This window comes from Apteryx mantelli, chromosome Z (assembly GCF_036417845.1).
Source record: "Apteryx mantelli isolate bAptMan1 chromosome Z, bAptMan1.hap1, whole genome shotgun sequence".
Taxonomy (NCBI): Eukaryota; Metazoa; Chordata; class Aves; order Apterygiformes; family Apterygidae; genus Apteryx; species Apteryx mantelli.
In genome coordinates, this window is record NC_090020.1 from 25,767,600 (window position 1) to 25,792,246 (window position 24,647).

The 24,647-nt window shown below is 38.2% G+C and overlaps 1 protein-coding gene across 1 annotated transcript in view; it reads right to left on the bottom strand.

The window, feature by feature from the left end:
* APBA1 (amyloid beta precursor protein binding family A member 1) overlaps positions 1-23,825 on the bottom strand; it is a 41,883-nt gene extending 18,058 nt beyond the window's left edge. The window contains exons 1-4 of the mRNA XM_067315898.1: positions 22,680-23,825; positions 10,785-10,886; positions 7,202-7,241; positions 4,076-4,221 (exon numbers count right to left, since the gene is read on the bottom strand). Coding sequence (XP_067171999.1) covers positions 4,076-4,221; positions 7,202-7,241; positions 10,785-10,886; positions 22,680-23,825 — 1,434 coding nt within the window. The remainder of the gene's footprint in view (positions 1-4,075; positions 4,222-7,201; positions 7,242-10,784; positions 10,887-22,679) is intronic.
* Positions 23,826-24,647: the final 822 nt, after the last annotated feature.

Consider the following 24,647-nt stretch of genomic DNA (forward strand, 5'->3'; position numbering starts at 1 on the left):
CTTTTGGTAACTCTTTTCATACTGAGAAATTTGTAATAGCCTGGTGACAGCAACCTACTGCAAAAGCAATTAGAACTGTCTCATGCTGAAGGCTCTGCACTGAATTAATTTACACTGGTACTCAGAAATAATATACTTATCTTGAATACAACTGCCTGGCATATACTGGGTAGAGACAATCTTGAGATAGGGCATTTAAACTTTTCTCCAAAATCAAGTTCCCTTTCACACAAAACTTGTACAAACTTTACAGAGTGATAGACCTCACCAAAGAAGAAGAGCACCGGTTTAGAAGAGAAAGTGGAAAAAAATCCTGGAGGTAGAGGTCTACAGTGCAGAATCAGAGATGATTCAAAATACCTTGTTCTGCATTTTCTTCAGAATTCTGCTCCTGAATTCAATGGGAGCAGTCTTAATTTTATTTTAACTTCTTGGAAAATGATTTTTAAATATCTCATAAAACTGGTAATAATGTGCCAGTTTTAAGAAGTGATTGATGCTGCACAGAAATGTCAGGAAAGAAGCTTTGGTCCATGAAATTAATTAGGATAATTCTATGCAAGAGACATTATCAGACAAATCCTCTTCATGATCAAGTTATTTTGCTACCTTAAATCAAAAGATCTTTTTAATGTTCTTAGAAAAATGGAAACAACCTAATCTAAATGAAATAGTATTTTTTAAATACACAGAGTCCAAGCATTTCATTTAAGGTAAGTGAACGTGTGTAAAATGTGACTATGTATCTAGTTGCTATTTTCAAAATATTATTAATTTAAAAAAAACAAAAAACCCAGCAAACTTCCACTTATGCTAGAGGGATGGATTAAATACATGTAACCCATTTAACTTCTACAAAAAATGTACTGCAGCCCAGAGAATTCCAGATGGCCCTTTATAAATAATAATATGCAAGATACTAAATGATTTTCACATATGGATTCTATCTTCAATTACTTCCAGTAATTAAATCAGCTGGTATCTAAAACTGTTCAAACCTGCTGATGAAAAATAAAAACAAAAGTTAATTGTTATTTTAGATGCAAAATTTAACAGTTATTCTGCACAGATCAGTTGTGAACTGTAACTGTGAACATTAACTTTTCTAAACTGTTACAAGTATTATATAGATTCAGCCAAAGTAAAACATGGAAAGGTGTTTCTTTCTTTGCTATTTGAGGAAAAGGAGACTACAGTCAGGAAATAGTGAATGGAGAAGTACCTTTTAGTGGAAATATCAAGTCAAAAAAGTTTGATGAATGCCTTCAAAGCATTGCATGTTTTAACTTCGCTGGACTGGACTTCATGGAGAAAAGCACCTGAGCAGGAAAAAAAGCCCCAGCTCTCTTTTCTGCTTTTAACTGAAGAGATACTCAGGTAAACAAAAAGTATGGAGAAATATTTGTAAAATCTGTTCAAATTCTAAATGACTGAATGTATGGTCTCAAGGCTCTGCTAAAAGGAGGCATTACTAGGGATTATTAAACTATGAAGGAATACATTCAGATGCATGTACCTAACAGTACATGTTGATTTAAATGGAAGGTATGCATAGCTGCACGCCTTAAACAAAGGCCTTCGCCCCTTCTTCATGTTCTTAACTTCATGTTTGTAAGTTTTTAAATGATCAGTCTTAATTCATAATCTTTGTTATCTTTAACCATAGAGAAATGTTTCACATGCCACACCTTACACCACTGTAAACAAACATGAGTAGGACACAAGTATCTTCAGCACTCTGTAGGCAACATTTACACTTCTGGGCTAAATGCTGTCTTGAGCAACAGTGCATCTGGCAGCAGGAACTCCTATCTGTCATAATCAAGTCATCACTAAGTAAATCTGGTTTTCATGACAATAGCTAACCAAAATAGCCAAAACCAAATCTAACAAACCAGCGATCCTAACACCCGGGGCTATTTACACTTCCTGAAGTTCTCTTAGAAACTGAAAAGCAGTAACTGTCAAAGAAGTGTGCAGTGGTAATATGTGCCAAGCGGTAAGCAACCAATCTTACGAAATTTACTCACAGCTTCAGAAAATTCATGTGAACAAGCTAGGGTCTTACCAGGTCAATAACACAACTACTTGGGTCTCCACCCAGAACAAATTTATGACAACCAAGTATGTGCACAACTGTTTATTTATTTGGTATATGAACTATCGGTCTGACGGATGAAATGAGCTAAGCAGATTTCTTCCGTGTTGAGACAAAGCAGTGCTGGGGCATAACAGAGCCCTTGGAAAGAGCTGTATTCTGTTAATGAAATTCTAAGAAATATATTTAATATCTAAGTAAGATTCTATGCTCTTCCAGCTCACAAACCCAGTTCTAAATCGGTCCATTTTTGTCCCGGTTTTCTCTCTCACCTTCCTTTAGTCTTTGTCTCTTACTGTTTTCCCACACATGCTTTGCCTGCTAGATGCAAACCTCATGCTCAGCCCCTGGCCCAGCTTCCCTGAGTCTTCCAGCTCCCACCACCAGTTTTCTGTCACAGCTGATCCTAACCGTTCCTTTCATCTTCCAGTTACGCTTCCCACCTAGATCCAGTCTCACCAAAGTCCTTATTTCTCTCCCTTCTCTAGCTACCTTTTGTTTCGTCTGCATTCAAATCAGGCAACTTCTCTACCATGCATCCAAGTGTCAGGAAAGGAGATGTGGGGACTAATAAACACAGATAGGCACAGCCTTACTTGCACCCAGAGTAAGAAAGGAGCAGACACTGTAAGGGAAAGTCTCAGCTGTAAAAGTGGGAAGAACCACTCAAGGAATATTGCACACACAACTCTCATTAAGACTACAAGCAGCAGACTTGAGAAAGCTTACTGACTGGGAAGTCTTTTAAAAAAATGGTACTGAAACCACTGTCACCACTGAACACACACAGATCATCATTTTTCAAAAGGCTTATTTTTTGTCTAAATTTTGGCAGGCCCCTACAAAGGTGGAGAAAGACTTATCTGTTACACGAAGGCTACTTCCCTGTCAAACATACCTCCTCTAGTGCTAGAGAGCTGGTGATTTTCAGAGACAAGGTTACAAGAACTTATGTATATTTGAACATGGGCAAAGTTACACCTTCTGGAAGTGTCTAAATGGTTCTAGCTGGAGCATCCCTCTAAAAGTTCATGCGCAGACTGAAGTGGGCACCTGTCATAGAAAATATGGGGAGGAATAATGACTGTAGGAAGCATCAGGTGACCTTAACAGACAGTACTATCAACTGTGCTGATAACATGCTCTCTCCCTTCCTCCCTCTCTTTTACACTAATGTACACACAGAGTCTAAGTTGGAGCCCAACACAAACTGTGCAAAAGAAGAACACATAAATAATAATCTCATGAAAACTTTCAGATGAGATTACATTGGGTAGCTGAATTAGCAGAAGCTACAGGAAACTGTGAGCCCACCAAGCAGCAGTGTATCAGGGCAGGGGAATTTATTTTAAGATTGCAGCATGCTCTGCAACAGCGCAATATTTTATCCACACATCTTAATATCCATTGACAACATCACCATTGTCAGCTTACAATACAGGAGGAGAACAGCCATCGCTTATCCCTGCCCATACAGAAATCAGTGGCCATTTCTGTTTTCAAGGAAGCGTAGTGAATGTATCAGATTCCATGAAAAAACTATTTTCTCCATACATCTCCATACCATCACAGAGTACTGTTTTTTTTTATCAATTCATAGCTGCTATGAGGTGAGGAACTACTACACACAACATGGCCAAAAAGAGCACAGCGTTGATCAAATGCCAGACCAGAAGCCACTACAGCCCTAGCTTTTCCCTAAACTTGTTTTCTCTCAGCACCTAGGTAACATATAACTTAGACCACCACTCACTTTAGATTTTGGCTTATAGTACAAGAAACAAGTAGTACTGTAGGGAATTAAAATGATTCCTTATCATTCTGTAGCATAAAACCAGTGCTTGCAGAAAGCAAGATCAGTCACTTGACCTTTCTAAAAACACAGATAGCCCAACATGAGAAGACTACTGCACACTTAAAAAGTTTACATCTGCCTCTAAGACACCAGCATGAGAAGTGGCAGGACTCATTCCTCACCTTGATCCTGCTGACAGCTTCCTGAGCCTGCATCATTCTCACATTCTTGGAGGGAGTTTTATCTGAAAGGAGTTGAGTAGAGCCAAGGTAATTGGCAGCAAAAATGATTCCATCAATTAAGTCTTCAGGATCACAAGGTCCAGGAACTGTAAGATAGGAAGGAAATCACTGAAGAAAATCATACTGAACCATGGCAAAACAGCAGCACTCTGACTACTTGAGCCAGCACCTGATGGCTGTAAATGTTCTACTGTGGTTTAGCATGATGACATGGCAACCAGCTCTTTCAAAGGTACCAAACACTGAGCAAATGCTCTCAACATTTCCCCAGCAGAAGCTGTAATTGTTAGTCCAACCTGTCTCTCACAATAGCTCATTCTCTTGTGAGGCAGGCATCACCCTTGGACAAAACAACCTCTGAGAGCTTTTGCTCTGACAAAGAGGAATGGGTATTCACTTGTTCCCTCACCCACTACCAACAGCCTTGTAATTCTGACTAGCATAAACACATCACAGTTTAGATACAGTCAGAGACAGAAAGAGGGCTGGAAGGGTGCGATTTAAGAACAGCCATCAGCAACTTGCTCACTTGCTTATCAGCCATAGCTAGTACAGCAGGCAGAGGAATCTCCCTGGAGCGCTTTACAGGTGCAACGCTTCCCTGTACTGAGAAGACTGGTAGCATCAACTCCCAATTAAGGAAAGTACTTTTATGCCATAGTCCCTTAAAATTCACAGTTTGTCACAACAAGGACAATGAGTGAAAGAACAAACAAAAATTTCATCGTTAAATATACAGAGCATAGGCTCTCTCGGGCTTTCCAGCATGGGCTGGAAAAAAAAGCCTGTTGTCTTAGTCCTGCAGGATTCTTAAGGATTTAACTTCTGTCAACTTCTGTGGAAAGTTAGAGGGTGATGAAGTATTCAGCACCTAAAAATTTAAGTCCTTATAAAACAGTATTTATGAACTTCAGGTCTGTGGTGTTTGGAGATCGTATCTACAAAGGATTGGGTATTTCTCACTAGATGTTAACATTGTCACAATTAAAAAGGGACGTTGGTTTATTTAAGAAGTTTCTTTTGTTACAAGTAAGGAAAAGAATCTACGTTCAAGACCAGTGAAAAGGCAAATCATTTTAGAGAATGCTATAAGTGTCAATATTTTATCACCAAAAATGTAAACTGTTTTTGGTTTCTTTTTTGCAAAGCAAAAAAACTAAAATATCAGAATGGAGTGTGTATCAGTTCAAGAGTTATCCTCAGATGTTTATGTGGCAATGGGGACACAAAGTCTAACACTATTCAGAATACCAATTTTGTTCTAATTTATTAAAGAAGAGATTAACAAGCGCTCAGAATGAGCATGAAAAACCACAGCCCCAAAGAAATATAAGTCATTTTTAACTATAGATATATGTTAAAAATATGTAATATGAGTGGTTAAAATATATATTAACTAATTATATATTAACTAATTCTACATTAATATATATAACCATATAACTACATTAATATATGGAACTACATATATACCTATATATTAATATATACATTTTGTGTATATATATAACCTACTCAAACTATACACACAGATACAAGTACATACACAAATCTTACCAGGAGCTTTTGCCTGCTGTGTTTTTTTTAAATATGAAAATGTATGACTAGCAGTTTTGAGATGCTCATCTTGAATGTGCAGAATCTGATCAGATACTATGTATCTGGTCACCTCTCAAAATGAACGAGTCTCATTCAAGTATATGACCCAAATAAATAAAATTTTTCCCTTAGGGAAATTTATGCATCTGGAAGTGCTGCATATTTGTGCACTTTTCCAGTCCTGAAACCCCACAGCATTTTAAATGCTGTTGTTACTCTGCATGTAAAGCCCTTATCACTACTTCTATTTCCAAACCCTTTTTAGTACACTTCTTGATAAAAACAGAAAAACACAAACGCAGGTTGAAAGAGGTGCAGATAAGACTTCAGGAAGGAAGAACCCTCAAAATGAAAAAGGAGTGTGCTCTTTTGTCATTGGAAGTGAACATACATACAGTATGTACATTTTTTTAAGCAATTTCCCAAAAGACCAATATCTAAGAAAAATTTAGTTAAAAAAATTTTTAAGCAGGGGAGGATGCTTCAAGATTGCCCTTGATAGAGCAGGCTGCCTCCTGGAGATGAATTTTAATTCTGAGACTGATCCTTCATTACTGTGTATTTCCAAAGCTCACTTATTTTCAAAACAACATATGACATTTACAGTAGCTGACGATCTGGTTATAGATTCCAAAATGTATAGCACATACGTTGAACACTAAACCAACGACCAATTTTACAGGCTAAAAAGAATGATCACACAGGACACTGTAAAGCAACTCAGGGAATTCCAAGACATTCACAATGAAATACCACATCAGCTTTATTTCTGCCATTTTATAAAGCATGGGGCACAACTGCTGTCAGGGCAAAATAGCAAAAGAATCTTTGAATTTTCTGTTTCTGTCATGCTCTCATAATGAAATAACTGTTACAGCATGCAGTCTCTTTGTATACACAGAATGCAGAGTCATACAAAAGCTAACAGAAGCTCATGTAGCAGAAAACCTGCTTTTCACATTGTTCTGAGTAAGTTTAGCAAGAGTACAAGTGCAACCCTGACTCTGAGACAGGAAGCTCTATTTAATTAGAGGATAAGTACAGGTAAGGCCAGGAAGATTTCCTCTCACAGGCCGGCCAATTAGATTCCAATGCTGGAGAGATCATTACAGTCATCTTGCCTAACCTTGTCAGAACAATAGCTCATTGTCCACACACATTCACACGTGTTGTGTGAATTCCATAAAAAAAGTTTTAGTGGTGTTTTAAGTGATACTGATAAAAACCCAGCAGAACTGGGAGAGAAACTGAATGAAATGCTAAAAAATAAAAGATGTATGTTTCTGAACTTCCAAAAGAGCCTAGCAGGGTTTAGTTTCAGCTCCATACTGGACTCAGTTTAACCTAAATCAGATCATCCAATCCTTGTAGTTCTTCTATTCAACAAATAAAAATAAAATTTCATATGTTATAAATACTGGAGTTCTTTGGATATATGATAAAATATTTAGAAGTTCTATATCTTACCTTCAACATAGGTTGGAAATGAAGCCAAGCTTTTTCTGGACTGTAATTAAGACAAACAGGATTTCAAACAGAACAAAGCATGCGCCAATATGCATTAAAAATTTCTTCATGCCAAAAAAAAAAAATTAGTCATAGTTATTAGCAAAGTAAGACTACAGTTTATTAAGAATTATATTACTCCAACTAGTCATTAGAGGCTATTATCCTCAAGTACAATGTATTGCATTAGCATTGCATTCATCTATCAGGCAATGGGCTACAGTTTTCAGTTACTTGCTGGTGTTCAGTAGCATATTTCCTGTCTACCAGTCAATGCTCTGTTTTTACTAACCAAGAGGTACACAGAAAAATACATCATATCTCATAGACAGTGGATTTTCCAACTATATATAAACACTTTGAGAAGTCTGTAAGATGACTCAATACTCTCACTATTCGTGACTGAAACCATCAGCCCAGTCAGTTAATCATAAACCAAATTTTTTTTATTCATTAGGACTGATCTTAAATGTATCCCTCATGTCAATACAGTCTACATATAACTTTCCAAATTTCAACAGGCTAGGCAGTAACCTGTACTCTGTGGGGTAAATGAATTTAGTAACACTACTCCACCAATTATGTTTACACAAAAAGACACATACACATGCACTTGATTTGGACAGTGAAAACTGTGAGCAAGGGCATTTATATTTTCCATTTTGTATCAAGTAAAGAATCTGATAGTCTCAATTTCATAGAAGGTAAACTAATAAAAAAAATCCCTATCCTGTATTTGTAAATACACCGACTAAAGTAATACCTTATTTCCAACTGTAACTTTCTATGAAAGTCTCTGCGGGTAACACATCAAACATCTGAAAACTACAACTTCAGTGAGAAAACCATTTTGTTATAATCAATAATATACCCACACAGGAAAATTTATCAAAGAATATTCTGTGTGTCAGTGTATAGATGGTGATAGGTGAATAGAAATATGTGGTGCTTTCACATGTGTTGCAGATAAAAATTTTTGATAAACCAAGGATTACAAAACTTTAAGGAATCTGCAGCAGATTGTAAACTCCTCCAATGACTGCTCAATTTGGTTGTATTAAAATAGGATCCAAGTACGATCAGGATAAGGTCCAATGTGTTAGACAAGTTTCAGCTGCATTTACACATCCACATATATGCTAAATTATTCTCCTTTATGGCACACAACTTACTAGGCTCCATGTGTTAGTGGAAATTAGGAAGGCCACAGTTATGCAACAGGTTAAGTCACTAATCCCATGAGGCTTTTTCATTTATTATTACAAGGATGTGAAAATAAGTAATATTTTTCAACCAATTACACAGGCCTTGCTATAAAATAAAGCAACTTGTGTCAGAGAAACAAAATGTGCATAACGCAGAGAGCAGAGCCTGCACAGCCCTAGAATAGTCACTGTTCCTTGTGAAAATGACTAAGATGTACTACAAAACCAGGAAAGTTCTCCATCAGAGAGCGCAATCATAAATAAAGTTGTCACTAAACACTGACCTACTGCCAACTCATTTAATGAAAAGCAACCACTGTGAGGACACAGACAATTATTTTCAAATTAGGAGAAGCTGCTCTGCAGCTCTTCTATCCGCAATGACTATTTTTACTGGACCTCCCATACAGAATTCAACAATTGTGTGCAATTGCTACTGGTGTTTTGCTACGAGGAAAATTGAACAGCTGGACTGTTGACAGGCCTAGAGAACAAATCCACTGCATGTTTGAGAAAAACAGAGATGACTTACTCACAGGAATGCCCCTTTCAAAGCACATTTTTTTAAATAAACAGGCTCAAGACCTGACCAAAGTTTGTAATTACAGGTTTGACAACTAATCAATCTGACTAGTTAATACAAATCCCTTTCAGGATGAAACGGTGTGAACTAACATCAATATATGCTTTTATTGCAAAATTTCTACATGCAAACAATTTTTTTTGTTTATTGCCCACATCAAAAGACATTCTGCTAAGACCACAGCAACAGCAAGGTAAAGTCACTGAAAAAAGGGAAATCTACACCTTCTAATTTTACACACCCATGAACAATGAAATAGCTAGGTCATTAATGTTTTATTACTCTTGTTAATCTTGTTGCCTTTCAGCCAAGTATTATAACATCTACACTTTAAAAAATGGTTCTGTTAAGACCTAAAAGCTGTTCCCAAAAATAATTAGGCTGCTTTGTCATTGTTACTTTTGCAAGTGAGGTACTAAAGCAGAGCACTATTGCTTATCTGGGGGAAATAAACAGCCTGACACACCCTACTGTGAAATCTGTTTTACTACTTCTAATACTACATATGGTCACATACTAAAGACTGAAATGAGTAGCATCTTGATATTTTTTTCCTTTGAGTATGTTTAATGATATCTAATGGTTAGAATATGCACGAAGTGACAAAATAAGTAAAGTAAAAAAGCAAAAGGCTAGAACAAGCTCAGAATATTGCAGACGAGTATGTAAAGACACAAACCATTGTTGAAGGCTTTGGCACAGCAGAAATTAAGAATTTCTTGTCTTAGGTCTTTTGAAAGCCTCCATCATCTTCTAAATGCAAACATAAACTGGCACAAATATATATATGTTAAAAGCATTTTTTTACCCCTTGATGATAACAAAAGAAAAAGAATGGACTACTATTTAGTGTTTCAATTTTAATCAGCATTTCCAGTTATAGTACCCCAGCTTTGTCATGGTGGAAGGTAACTCATGCATTGTTGTCAATAACAGTATGGTATCTTGTAACTACTGTGACTAATGGTTTTCAAGATTCTTCTTCACGTCAGATTTGTTAAAGTTTCAAAAGCAAAAAACTCAGATATTTGCACCTTTTTCTGCCTACAGAGCCAGCCAGTCTACACTGATCTAAGTATTTTTTTTAACAACAAATTATTTCCTTTTCACACTGTGAGAAGTTCCATTTAGACAATCTCATTTTGTTCTGGGGGAACTATTGCAGGGTGAAAAGCTCTCAGATGAGTTAAAAAAAAAAAAAGGATTAAAAGGATTATTTAGCTTGATTTTGAGGAGCCTGGAGTCAGGAATTGCCAGATCCTGACTACGAAACACTGTTACCAAATCACTTAGTTCTTCCAACAGGTCAGTTTGTATAATGGTAATACGGTAAGCAGCAAAAATTACTACCCGATTAGTTTTTATTTAAGCAAGTTTATTCACCTTGCTGAGAAACATTATTTTCTGTGTGGCAAGACATTCTGCAGGATTTAAAAAAGGGCTCCTTTCATTTGTCTTTAATACAGAGGTCGCGTTGGCTGTGCTTCAGTAAGTCAATACCTCCCAGCCTGTTAAGCGAGCTTTGTGGCAGCCAAACATAGAATCAGAAATGCAATGATAAACAGCCTTAAGTATGTTAGAGACTCAGTCAGACAGCCATGCAAGCACAAAGTAAAGGAACTGCAAACAAGTTTTTCATGTTTGTCACAGTTTTGGTTAGGAGAGAAGGGATTGCACAGATACAAGGGGGCAAGGAAAACAAGAAGGCATGAGCAGCAAGAACAAGACTATGGTTTTTAGAAAGATTTCACTCTACCTCTTTATTAGTGGAGGGTTCTGTTGTACTGCAGGCATCCTGGTGATGTTGCCTGCTTGATGATTCAGCACCTCGAGGTGAAGAGGAATCTGGAGATGGAGACTAGATATGGCAAGAAAATAAAATTAAATAATAATCTGAGGGACCAATATAGAAATTCTTCTCTCATATTTTCCTATAATTTGGCAGTGGAAGTAAGAGATGAGAAAAAACAAAACAAAAATTGGACAAACTTTTTGAAATGTTATGAACCTGGATTTTTATCAAAATTATCATGTCTCTCTCAGTATCCCACTTAGACTTAAAAACTAAACCTGTACAGAAAAGTATGTTTCTTTGACAATAACATAGAAAAGCAAGCAGGTGGTAAAATTAAATCTGTAGCCAGCGGCAAACACCATTCACCCCAAAAGTGTGTCATAAACCCATATTTTTGGGTGGGGGCTCCAGTATTGGGCTAAATGCTTACACTTAACTGACAGCCGTCCAATTAAGCTGCAGTTACAGCATTTTCACTTGCACAAGTGCGCGCCTCTGCAAGCAGGCAAACTATTCTGAGCTTACTGAAAGCAGTGAGCAATGCAGACCAATCTCCTAGAACTCTGACATTCCAGAAAAGAAAAGATAAAAGTCATCGAGACAGAATGAAGCTGCAAGCACAGAAAGGTAAATTGACCATGACCAGAAAACAGGGATTCAGCTGAAGTTTATTTATTCTCAACTGCAAAATTGGGGAAGGAGGAGAAGGGACTCAAACTGTGATTTCCCCTGCAAATACACAGGCTCTCAGATATCATCATGATTAACCTGAACTGCTAAATTAAATTAATCTAAGCAGAGGTAGGTTGCAGTGGTTGTTCATAAATGTTATCCTGTTGTCTTAAATAACAACTTTTATAAATTGTACAGGGTAATACAAATGTATTCAAGGACTTCTCAGTGTATTCAAAGACTCTTCAATACCAGTATAACCAAGGACTATGACTCCTCATTCTAGATACCATGCAACCATGGAAAACATTTCATAGTTCATGTTACAATCTTAGTATTTCATAGATTCTCTAGACCAGATTTCCTCATTTTTCTCCTTTCATGAAGGTCAATTTCAATGGAGAAACTGTCTTTCAGATCATTTTCCCAGTAACTCACTACCATAAAGAACTTTCTCCCTTCTGTTATAATTATGTACCCTTCAGTAATAGCCTTTCCTTACCTGGGTAAAAGGTAAAAAAGGTAAAAAAAAAAAAAAAAAGGTTACCCCCCCCCAAAAAAAAAAACCCACAAAGGGAACAGCATAGAAAACAAGTATCATGAAATTTCTATCTCTGTGTGATCTGTCAGCAAATATCTTGGCAAGCCAGTATGGGAAAGGCTAATGGATAATAGCTAATTCCTAATGAATGCTGCTAACACTGAAAAGCCATAGCTAGGTATGTAAAGTCGAGAGCAGGAAGAATTGTAGTGCAAAATGACACAAGAGCATGGAATTAATGAAGGATACCAAGATGTAAAACAGTACAAAGCTTCAGCCCAGCAGGTGTTTCAAAAGCAGATCTTTCGGAGGTACTCGCAAAACATGTCAGTGCACTGGCCACATTGTGAATTTTCAAAGAAAGCTTTAGCATTTAGTTATGCAAGCTGGGCTTTTAGGTCAGCAGCCCTGCAATTCTTCAGTCTCCTCTGATGTAGGAAATTTGGTCTCAGCTTTGCCAACTCAACAGTTTATCACTGACTGTAAAACAGTCAAATTGTACTTTTCTAGTTTCATAAGCAATTACACAACATGGCTCTTCTCTAAGCCAACTAGTGTTATCAAATATAGCTACACTTCTGCGGCTCTGAGTTGGCAGCAGCTCTAATCTAGGAGCTCCTTCCTGCTGTGTCTCCACTCCAGCTGGCACACTGAGTTGTTCTGTGAAATACCAGGCTACAAAAATCTAAGTCCTGCAAGTTCCTCTAAACAGATATGCAACAGAACAAGAAAATAAAATTCCCTTCTTATCCTCCTCTCTCTCTTTTTTTTTTTTAAACACTCTCATTCCTTTACAAGGCCTATCTTCAACACTATCTAATATTAGAATTATACTTAACTAATAGAGGCTACCAAAAAATTAGGACGCAAGCCCTTGTACACATGTATCCTGGGTACAACAGCAGTCCTTGTATCAAACTATGTTTTGAATTGCAACTACAGGGCAAAAAGGAGATAGCTACCTGACAGACCTGGTTGCATTGACAAACTGAAGGATTGCTGGTTAGAGCCCTGGCACTCGCGTGGGAGCTTTGCGAGAGTTATGGGCTCCCTAACTTGCTGCATAACTACCTGAGAGTTACAGCTCCACAGTGACTCAGCTGCCCAAAGAGCGATTCCTATAGTGCTCCCATTCCCACTAGATACATAATACCATTATGTTAGGTTTAAATATAAAGGCGCACAATACTACCCACCTATGGCATTAGCATATTCTAAGACTGAGCTTTAAACAGTAAACAAAGAAGAAAAGCATGTGACCTTTCAGTATCCAATGTTTCCACAAAAAGAGTTCTTTAAAATGCCTGAAAGCTCGTCTTCACACACCAAAATAACAACAACAACAATAACAATAAATGTTCTCATTTACATTAGCTGCTGACATTTATAAATTATGCATGATTTAAAATTTATTAACGGTTACTCCAGTAGCTTTACAAATATCTTTACCAAGCTATCTCCAAAGTATCAATATTAAGCAACCACCTAAATGGTTCACACAGCAGCTTTCTATGTGGTGTCTGAACGTCTGCTGGAAATCTTCATGAAAAAATATTCTGCCCCAATCAAAAATACCCAAACCAAACATCATACAGGCTACACAGTTTTCTACAGGACATGAAACAACAGCTGTTCCCAAAAATCTTTGTACATGAAAGTTCAGTCTTCAAAGAATAAACACTCAGTTTTCTTCCGCATCAAAATGCAAACTAAGAGCTACAACATAAAACATACAAGCAACGAATGTAGTCAAAATCTGAAAGTAGCTTTCATACCACCAACAAGAACTATTTTGTTCAATGATAGCGGATAGACAACTTGCACAGCTACTCAAAACATTACAAACTGAAGTCTAAAATAAAGGTCCAGCACTGCTTCATTGTCTGTTAACAAAACAGTTGTAGAAGCCTAACAAAAACTCTGTCAGGACAAAAACAATAAATGAATGTGAAGTATGCTGTTACTATCCTGCAAAGGTCTGTTAACGGAATTACAAAGTGTCTTCTAAAAGGCAACAATAATAAGTACCAATAACTTCATTTCTCCTCTCTGAAGATCTACTCACATTCCTCTTACGATACTCAACTTGGTACATCCAAAAATTCTCCATCTCAATTTTGGCCTTGTTTGATTCTAACTAACGTGCAACTCGCTTCACCGGAGAATCTCTCACTGCTGATGTGCCGTGGTGTTTAGTGACAGAGCTCGTAATCAGAGAGGCAAGAGCATCGTGTTGCACCTAACCTATCCAGGTCAACCCACCTGGCTACTCAATACCCCGTGTAGACAAACACAACTGATACTAAAACACCTTCAAATACAACCATCTGCACTTGCTTAAGGAAAGCACTGCCGTTTTCCTGTTTTTAGCAGCAGTGTATCATAAAACCATATAATCTAGTGGGTCACACTGTCACGTGCAAGGCTGGGACAGAGAGGATGAAATCAACAAATATTTAAGCAAAACCAGATTTACTCAAGCCAAAGTCCATTATTTACATGGAAACAATTCCAATCCTTAGGCTTCTGGGCAGAGAAGTGACAAGGGGTTATTCTGTCCATCAGCTCAGCAGAGACAAGCGGATGAAGCTTTTGAATTGATTTGATTTCTGTGACAAAAAGTCTTCTGAGAGGCACCCATATACCTTAGGCACAGGTCAAAGCTTTGTGAAAGTTTCAGGTCAAGTACTAGTCAGATCCACGATTTCACAAGCAAGGCCCAGTACAGCACAGCAATGGCAGTAAATCTGTAAAGGTTTTAGTTTGAATTTCCTTCAAAGTGCCCCAGTATTTATGTTGTTAGAAGCGTATGAAAAACATCCTGAAAAGTTCAGGTGCTTTCTGAACAGCACCACATTCAATTAACTGCTTTGTAGTCTCATTTACATTCTAGCATTAAACCATCTTTCCTTCTTTCAGGAGGAGAGAGAGGAAAGAAAATGCACCTGTATTCACAGCTAAGGTTTTAAGCAAGCAATCCATCATTCTTGTCCCCTTTCAGGGCTTGATCCAAAGTCTGCTTCATGGAGGTCAATAGTAGTCAGTCCGTCAACTTAACAGATGCTGGGCTAGAAGAAACTCATTTTCGTGTCATTTCCAAATAAGCAGTATGATATGCATACTCTCTGCTCACCTTCAGAAGGACACAAAACAAATTCTGTCTGATGAAGGTAATTACATGATGATATTAATGTAAACCTTGGCTTTTCTCAACCATCCTCTCATCTGCTTCTTTAACTCAAAGAATGATACCAAAAATCAGATTATCACATCTTGGGAGTATGAACTTTCTTTCACATTTCCTGAAAGAATCCAGTAGAAAATTTCAAGACTCCAGTAGAAAAAGTAGCTCTTTGAGCACTAAAAGCTATGTGAATTCAAGTCCATAACATGTGGACCACAAGTCAGTGACCTGTGACACCTGTGCACATTTATGATAGGTATTTCAAGTCAAATCTTTGTCTACTGTCATAATCCAAGCATGGGAAATGAAAGTACCAAGAAAGTACCAAGAAAGAAATGTGGTTTTACTTATTTTTGTGCTTAATGTAGAACAGCTAGCTCACTTCAAAAAAAAAAAAAAAATTCACATATCAAACATGAAAAAATTCTTTCTCTTGGGAATTTTCTAGTACAGGATAAAATGAGGTTTATAAACAGAATTGTTATACAGAAATACATAAGTCTCTCTATACAAACAACCTACCTTCTGCTCTTACTTACCACTAACTAGACTGACTGCTCTCTGGCAGAAGTCAAAGTCTGTTTGCCAAAGCTGCCAATAATGTTGTTGCAGAATGTCTGCTGTGATTTGAACAGCTGGCATTCTGTTCACTAAAAACTACAGTGAGACTAATAGCATATGTTCATAGCTGTTAGATGGTGAAAGTTAAAAGTTGCATCAAGTTAAACATGGTGTTAAAAATGGAGGTTTTGAAAAAATAAAACAACCCTCAATAATATTATGCACACACACGCATATGGCACTATCTATGGAATTTAATTTATAATTGTGACACAAGGACAGCATTCAAGCTTGTCTTGTATTTAAAACTGTGGTGTAACTGTGCTTGTGTTCATACTCAGTTCATCTATTTCCTGGATGGTCCAGGCACTCCCCAGCTGGTGTCTGCACAGTTGAGACAGGGACTGACTTGAGACAAGGTGATTGACTGAACTCCTACCCGCTTCACAAGAAAGCATTTGACTAGCTGTTGTAGGGAGTCTCCATGCAGGATTTTTGGGCAGTCCCCAGAGATTCCTGCAGGCAGCTCTTACTGCACCTTTGGCCAACGGACAAACACCAGTGGTTGCTTCAGGGTGCCGACTGCCATCCTGGGTAGACTTGGGGGTCCCAATGGCTCCCCCAGGCAGTTCCTGCTGCAAAAATGACCAAACTGTACACAGATAAGATACCTGAAAATAGTCAGTAGAAACTATTCCTGCAGATGCAGATAAGGTCATGTACGAACGTCTTTTGTACACAGTTAAGAGTGCTGGGATATGTTTTGTATGTAGCTTAAGGTATTCTACAACAATGGATCACACACGTGCTACAGTGGTCATGTAGGACCAGTCCTCTGTAAGACCAGAGAACAGCAGCAGTTTGGAGAGCCTCCCCTGAACCAGCTGAAGATGTTGCTGGAAGGACCTGCCACCACCTGGACAGTGACTGACCACCTTGTTTGAGAGATCTGATTGTCCACACAAGTGTTGTGCTATGCAAAAGCTCTGAATAAATTAGCATTTTTAAAACAAACACTTTGTTACAGGAGTGTCTGCACAACAACACTGAGTTGTAATCCTTCAGCAAAATTCACTGAAGTTATGAAAACAGAGATTCTGACCTAAGACATACATGTCCTCTGCCAAAGTCTTTGGAGAAAGATCCCCACTTGTTACTATTCACATTACTAAATCTCAATTACAAAATAAAAAATATACCAAAGAATATACATGAGTTTAGATTTGACCCATAAGAGTCTGAGCAAATGAATAAATAAATGTAACCGAGCCTGTTACAACATGGCCCTTAATTTTGCCAGTTTCCAAAAGTGTCCCTTTGGCCACAGAAGTCTGAAGCAGCAATCATGAAATACCCCAGTGACATGTGGTTTGAGCTGATAACTTCTCTTTGAATAAAATCTGGGGTTCCACAGACTCCAACTGTCCATGAGATCTCACACGCACACACACGCACACACATGAAGTGGGTAGGATCTGTCCAGCCACATGCACGCTGGATGGATGGCTGCCAGCACAGCAGGATTCCTGGAAATCGGTCCAGTGCTAGCTGTTTCTCTCAAGTATGAACTTCCTTCACTGTACTTTCACTTGAACTTGTAGTTTGATTTCAAATGCAGCACTTCATGTGCCAGTCTGAAAAAAATTAGTGCAGAGCTCACCGGTGTTTCCAACAAATTTCAAAACTGCAACAAGAGCTGTTCTAGTTTTCAACAGCACAGAAAAATCATGCAAAATTGCTTTCATCTTTCAATAAATTATTTAAAATACAATGAAAACAAAACAATTCAAGTGGTTGTGAATCCAATCTTCACTATAATTTAAATATCTGTAACTCTTCTGGGGACTGTTTTTGTCTTCAAACAAGTTACTTGGTAAATATATCCTTTCTCCTGTGTGGTTGACAAATCTGCAGAAAGCTTTTTGCCCTAGTGATTAATATATATTTTTTTTTTATAAACTTGTTTGCCATATACTTTTAAGACTGTGGATTAACACAGATGACAGAAAGATGACCTGTATTCTGTGTGTTCAATCAGCAATTTTAAAACCTCTGCTTAGAAAAAGAAAACAATAACCTATTAATAGAAGCTCATCTTTATTTCACTTCTTCTCTTTCTCTTCCCCCCCACCTTAGTTCATCTATTACTGAAACCTGCTTAATTATTTAAAACAGACTTATCTATTGCCTTATTAATAATAAATTACTCCTGCTGTGGAAAAAGTGAAACAAATTCATCTCTGTGAAGATACTCCAGTTCTGGAGTTATTAGAACTGAGAAAACTGCAACTGAGAACTTAAAGGCTGAAATAAAATATATGTAACCCAAAAGGATAGAGAAGCAAAACACTGCAGGTCAGTTCCCTTCCACCTGAAAGGCTTGTCTTCAGCAATCAGTTTCTGCTTCACAAATCCAAGCCATCCATGTATGTGGTTTAGCTTTATATTAATTATTATTCTAATACTTCACTGTCACAAGTGTCTGCAGAGGAAGAGAGACTGTGGACATCAGTGACAGGGCTCTGCAGAACAGAAGTCTTGGGACACAGGAACAAAATATGTCCTGCAGGGTCAACACCTGGCTTTCAGATCCACAAACTTTTTAATAGGTGATCTAGTTTGGAGGGCAATATTCTCCATTCCTAGAACTAAGTATCATGACCTTATTTTGAGGCCTACATTATTTTCTCTTTATTATGGCAAGAATGAAGTAGGCTGCCTGTCTCTCTTCTCTGGTCAACAGAGGAAAGAAATGCTCTTTAAATCCTGGCCAAAAAAATAAGCTTAAGCTTTTGTGCTTTACAGTGCTTTTCTCAGCAGGTCTCTCTATTTCCACATATAAAAAAGCCACTATTCTCAAAGCACTGTGATCTTTTACAGATGCTGTTTAGACCTTTCATACAATTTATACACCAGAACATTTCACCATATTGAGATACCCACCACACAAAACCTGCTCTCCTTTCCAGTAACACACATTCATCCTTAAGTCCAGATTCACTGCAATGTCCTCTATTTAGACCTGTAAACACCTCTATTTCTGTGCTTGGCTAGGCACATTCACAATAGGTTGTTTCTGATGGAGAATCTGCCAGGGAAGGTTGATGGGCAAGAGCTACCTAAATGGGACCAGGGCCTTTCCTTCCCGGGAGATAACTGTGAGCATCTAGAAGAACAGCCTTTCCTACAAGGTATCCTGAAGGTGTATGTACCAGAAGCTCCATGCTGGTCTCCAGCTGCAAACATTGCTCAGCAGGATGTGAGCAGAATCTCTCCAGTTTCACGCTCAGAATACATAATCTAACTGCAGCCCCACAGCCTTTTCCAGCAAGAGTCAGTTTCCTCTTGTCACAGTGCTAGCAGCTGTGCAACTCTCACTGGCATTGTATTCAGAAAAGATTTCTGAGAAATAGATTTTGGAAATATATATCAAATGCTTGTATCTCGCTTGAGTGAGAAACCTCAAAAAAACCCACAAAACAAAAAACAACAAAAAAAATCAACTGCATTTATTCCAAGGACACTGACAGCATCTTTCAGCTTTTATCAAATACACCTGCCCCATAAACTAGATGTCCAGAAAATTCAGAGCCTTTCTCACTCCAGTGAAAATATGCATCACTAAGTAAGACTGCACAAGGCACATGACACCATATACTCTACATCGTTAAATATTAACAGGTACTTGGGTACACTATTTATTTATTCACACAAGTCTGTTACCTACCTTCTACATCAGAGGACTTTACTACAGTGGAATTATTCACGGGATGCTGGCAATACTCTTTTTATACACCTACAAAACATTGCTTTTGGGGAGAAATACATAGGAATGATTGAAATTTATATGTAGATTAAACTGTGAATAAACTTGGAAACAGGGCTTCTTAAATACAAATGGACTTTTACTCAACTGATCTGTATCTTTCTTACTTTCACACTTGTTGTGTAAATCTTTGCAAATAATCCCTAACTAGACCCTACTGCAGGTTGGCTGTTTTGACTGTTAGCTTCTCAGACTTCTTGCTGGATCCTTCACATCGGTCTTCCACCAAACATCCTATTTTTAATCTATCAAGAAAATGCTCAACACTAAGGAATGACAATCACTTTCTCATGAAAAAAGGCAAAAGAGAAATTGTCATATTTAATGACTCTCAACTGCAAATCATTCTTCTGACTCCCTGGTTTCATCATTCTCTTTTGGAGAGCTCCTAGCTAAATAAAAAGTGACTGCTATTTAGATCTGAAGAGGTCTTACCAGTTTCAGTATCATATGACTAGCAACACAAAATGATTATAAATATTTCCAAGTACTACTTCTAAAAGCAAAATGGTTTTGTTAAAAAACAATGTGGGAATAATTTTCAAGATAGACCTGGAAAAATACTAAAGATAATAAAAGCACCCAATTTGCATCACTCATATACAACTCCTTGATACTTCTTGGGGAGGAAGAGGGTGTATGCTGGAAGGTAGAACAATGTCTCTCAATCTAATTCTTTCTTGTTTCAATATCAATGTTAAAAACTAGACTGAATTACATCTCTGGCATATACTGATTACGCTGAAAAAGCTCTTGTCTGAGATCCTGGGTTTTTTTTTTTTTTGAAGAGAGAAAGAGGAAAAACATGTATACTGAAAAATAAGCTTCAACTATATTTTTATTCTAATTGATCCCTCAGGATGACTTAATCAACACAATCCAATTTTATCCAATTTACCGCTAAGCAATTCTAGGAATGCTCTGTTACAGAAACTAGTGTGTTCAGACCTGTATAAGTTGATATCTGAATTAAAGATCCCAGGAATGCAAATACAAACCTCATCTTCAATGAAAAAGAGAAACTTTCCCAATTCCAAATTCCATATTTTATTCTTCTACAACATATGCTCACCTTAATCTGTCACACACCTTCTAGACTATTTGCTTAACTTTGTTTTCTCCTTCTGAGAATGTAGATTGCCCGTACATCTACAACCACCATTTAACTTTGCACTGAGCTATGCTTATTGTCATTATACATCACTATTTCAATTACTGCTAGCACCAAAAATCTCCGTCAAGCTTCTGTGCGACAGGCCATGAAAAATGCTCAATGAGAAAGGAACTTTTCGGTGCAAAATCAAAAACTCAGTGTACTTGTACAATGTACTGTACTACCAGCACATCTCAGAAAGTAAAATTCTGCAAGGTGCAGTGAGGTTTTGGAGAGTAGCTGGAGCACTTTCATGAAGGACTCAGTGCTCCAAGGATCCCCAACCTAATGTTGCTTCAGCATTACTGGTACTAAGTGTTTTGAGCAGCAAGAACTATTCTTTGATTCTCCTGAAGACAGCACTTAGAAGCACAGAAAATATGGTGGCTAAAATTTACAACAAGAAACAGAGTAACATGATCCATATTTGAACAATAAGAGGGAATTAACACTGTTGAAAATTAAATTTGAAAAGAAGTTACATTAAAAATAACTTTTCTTCTACAGAGTGGGCAGGTTGCTTCAGCCTGACTTGACTGACAATCAATTTTGTAACAGGCTTGTTTTCTAAAATATTTGAGGGAATAATTTTTGAAATATAATTTTTTCAATATAGTTTCAATGAGACTATTAAGAAACTAAAACCAGAACATACTCATCACTAGGCGTTTCTAACAGTTTTCAAGGAAAAATAATCTGGAAGCCACTTGTCTAGGCTAGCTTGCATGTTTTTTCAGCAATTCAAACACCATGCTCCAAAATCTCTTCACATTTGTAAAATACCAGCCTCCTTAGTTTTGAATATAGGTGAAAAAGAAGAAGCAAGTCATAGGTCTACACTGCATGTGATCTTTTTTCATCATCTGAATTTGCTTTGCCGAGACTGAGGTATTTTGGATAGTTCTGATAGGTGCCTAGAAGGTTACAATAACTCAGTTTGAAAGGCTAAACAATACTCAAACTTCTATCATTCAGTGTTCTTCCAAAAAAACAAAGGTCACCAAAAATGTTGCACAGCAATAAAGAAGATGGAACAGATGTTTACAGTGCAGTTATCCTTGAAGTAACAGGATGGATCCATATTAGAGATGATTTTGGCCCACTAAATTTAGCTTACCAGATCTTTTCACATCAGGCATAAATTTAATATAGTTAAAAGTTGCTTATGAGTTTATTGTATTAGGGATAAAGAAAAGCCATAAAATTTCAAGTAGAGATTACTATGACAGGCCAACAGTGACAGCTAGAATGACAAACTGAACTGATTCTGATCCAAGTTAAGCCTCATGTCAAGAGAATTTAAGAAATGCTAATACTGTAAATCTCTGGGCAATGACCTTCAATGCTTAGGTCACAGGAGAGAGAATACATTTTACAGCGATATTATATTAGGGTTCATAGAACATCTTTAGAGCCTGTGAGTGAAAAAAAAAAAGAATCTTTTTTTCTGGAATCTGAATCTGTGATACAATCTTTATAGAAATCATAAATAATATTGACAGGTTTTTAACAGAAACTGTTATCTGACAGAAAACGAAACTTAGAATTAACAGGAACACAGAAGGCTAGATAATAGACAAATTGTTTGGTAGTTATTCTAACTGTGCAGTGGCTGTTAGAAAAAATTGTAACAGCATTTGTTTCAGAAAAAATGTCAACACTTTTGTGAATCTGATTGCTGTATAATGTAACTGAGTTCATCAGTGTCTCATAAAGGAAAACTTGTCCCACTGATAGTGCGTGTTTAGTTCTTGCATACCTTCTAGAGTACGAATTTAAAATGTGCTAAGCACTACTTACTTTACCGTGGACTGAATCACAGATCAAGCACAAAACCCACCCTCCTGCACGTCAATCTGTGTCACGATTAGAGCAACAGGGCAGACACAACCTGAGAGACGAAAGCTCTGCATACTCACATCTCCATCTAGTGGCCTCTGGTCATCACAGTCCCTGGTTGGGCTGATGTCCTGCCTCATCACCCAGATAGGCTCCTTCGGTTCATCAGGGGTATAAGGAGATCGGATGGTCCTTGTCTTCACTTCCTCAATAGCCTCTTTAATGTCCTTGATGGCCAAGGAAATCGCATCTCTCTTTTCCTTGCTGTACCTCTGTATGGACTCTCCCGAGTTGGACGTGACTCGAGAACCAGCAGGAAGCTGGCCATCGCTTTCATGCTCAGCAAGAGCATGAGCATGCTCCAAACTCTGCTCTGCCTCTGGCATGTCTTCAGCCGCCTTGTCCAAACTCTGGGAGCTCATGCTTTGCTTCACCTCTGCCACAATCTGATCAATGTCCTCCTCTTGTTCATAACTATCCATTCTTGGGTAGGGTGCAAACTCTGCCTCCTTCTCGGGGCTGTCAGACTCTCCATCAGACCGTTCATCATAATGGTGAAGGCGGGCACCAAGTGCTTCCTTGCGGTAATTGTCTGCCTCCTCCCTTTCCTGTTCATAGAGCCGGAGCCCATCCCTCGCATCAAGCTCTGGTGTGTCTCCAATCTCCTCATACACGTGCTCCTGCAGTCCGTAATCAGCATAAGGCTCAGCATATTGCTCATCCTCCCCTCGGTGGAAGAGCCGATGCGTGTAGACATAACCCGAGTAGGCTGCGTTCATGGCTTCCTCGTGCTCAATGGATTGGAAATGTAAGTGGTTGGGCAGCGTTCGGTTATGAATGGCCTCGCCATGCTCAGCCTCAGCATTCTCTGTGTACTCCTCAGACTCTGGCCTATACTGCACTGCATACGCGCTCTCATCCTCATTTTCCTGAACTCTGTCTGTATCATAACTGTCCTCCACAGTGGCTATGACATCCCCTTCGGCAGTATCTGTGTGATTGTGGAAACCACTCTCAGTGCTGGCCGACCGAGCTAGCATCCCTTCCTCCTCCTGCCCAGACTGGCCCCCTTGGCTGCTGTCTGTGTGTCTCAGGTAGTGAGTTGCATACCGTTGCTCCTCTTCCACCTCTGAGTGCTCCAGGTCAGCCTCCACTGACTCATTCACTGCTCCGTTTGCTGGCTCTTCACTTACCTCCCCCTCAGGCGGTCCAACCAAATGGTTCATGGCAAGTACTGGTGGGTAGGCCACTTATTCTATTGACATTTTGTCTATCACAGCTGGAATGAGAGAAACAAACAAACAAAAACCCCCTGAAGTTACTCTTAAAAAAAGTAGAGTGGATGAACAGAAGCAACAACAGGCACTCTTCCTGCCCCAGCAGACAAACTTTTAACTTCATGAGCTATGAAGTCAGAGGACAGTTAGCACAGCAACATGACCTTCCATGCTCATGATCTCCACCAGCACCAACCACCCACAATCCCCTTCACAATTTTACAGACAAATTCTCTGTGGAAGAACCATCTCAGACCAGATCCTGGGGAAGCACCTGACAGCAAGATCCAATATCCTTAATGGGATACATCTAGGCTGATGCCTATGATACTCATAGGCTGACTCCTGCACCAAATGTCTTCCCTAGAATATTGAATAGGCATTACTAATATTCATAAGCGTGATCCCTGCCACTGTGAGAAGAGCAAGACATTTTGGCCTTACTGAGTTTGAGAAAATGAGAAAATTCAGTTTCCTTTTCTTCAGCTAAAGAAAGTATTTGAATGAGAATCCTTCAGTGACAAGGTAATGTCTCTTCCAACAAAGATCTCCAAGAAATCAGGAAAGAATGGACGGAATATATGTATGTATATGTGTGCTGTAAGTACCCAACCAAACATCCCAACCCTCAAATCAGATGACAACCATATTATTTAAGGAAACAAGAACAACAGTATCAGAGAGCTTCGATCTTAAGAACAGATTAAACAAAAAGAATAGTGAAGAAATAATACATAACAGGCCTTTGAAAAATCCATTCCACGTAAGATT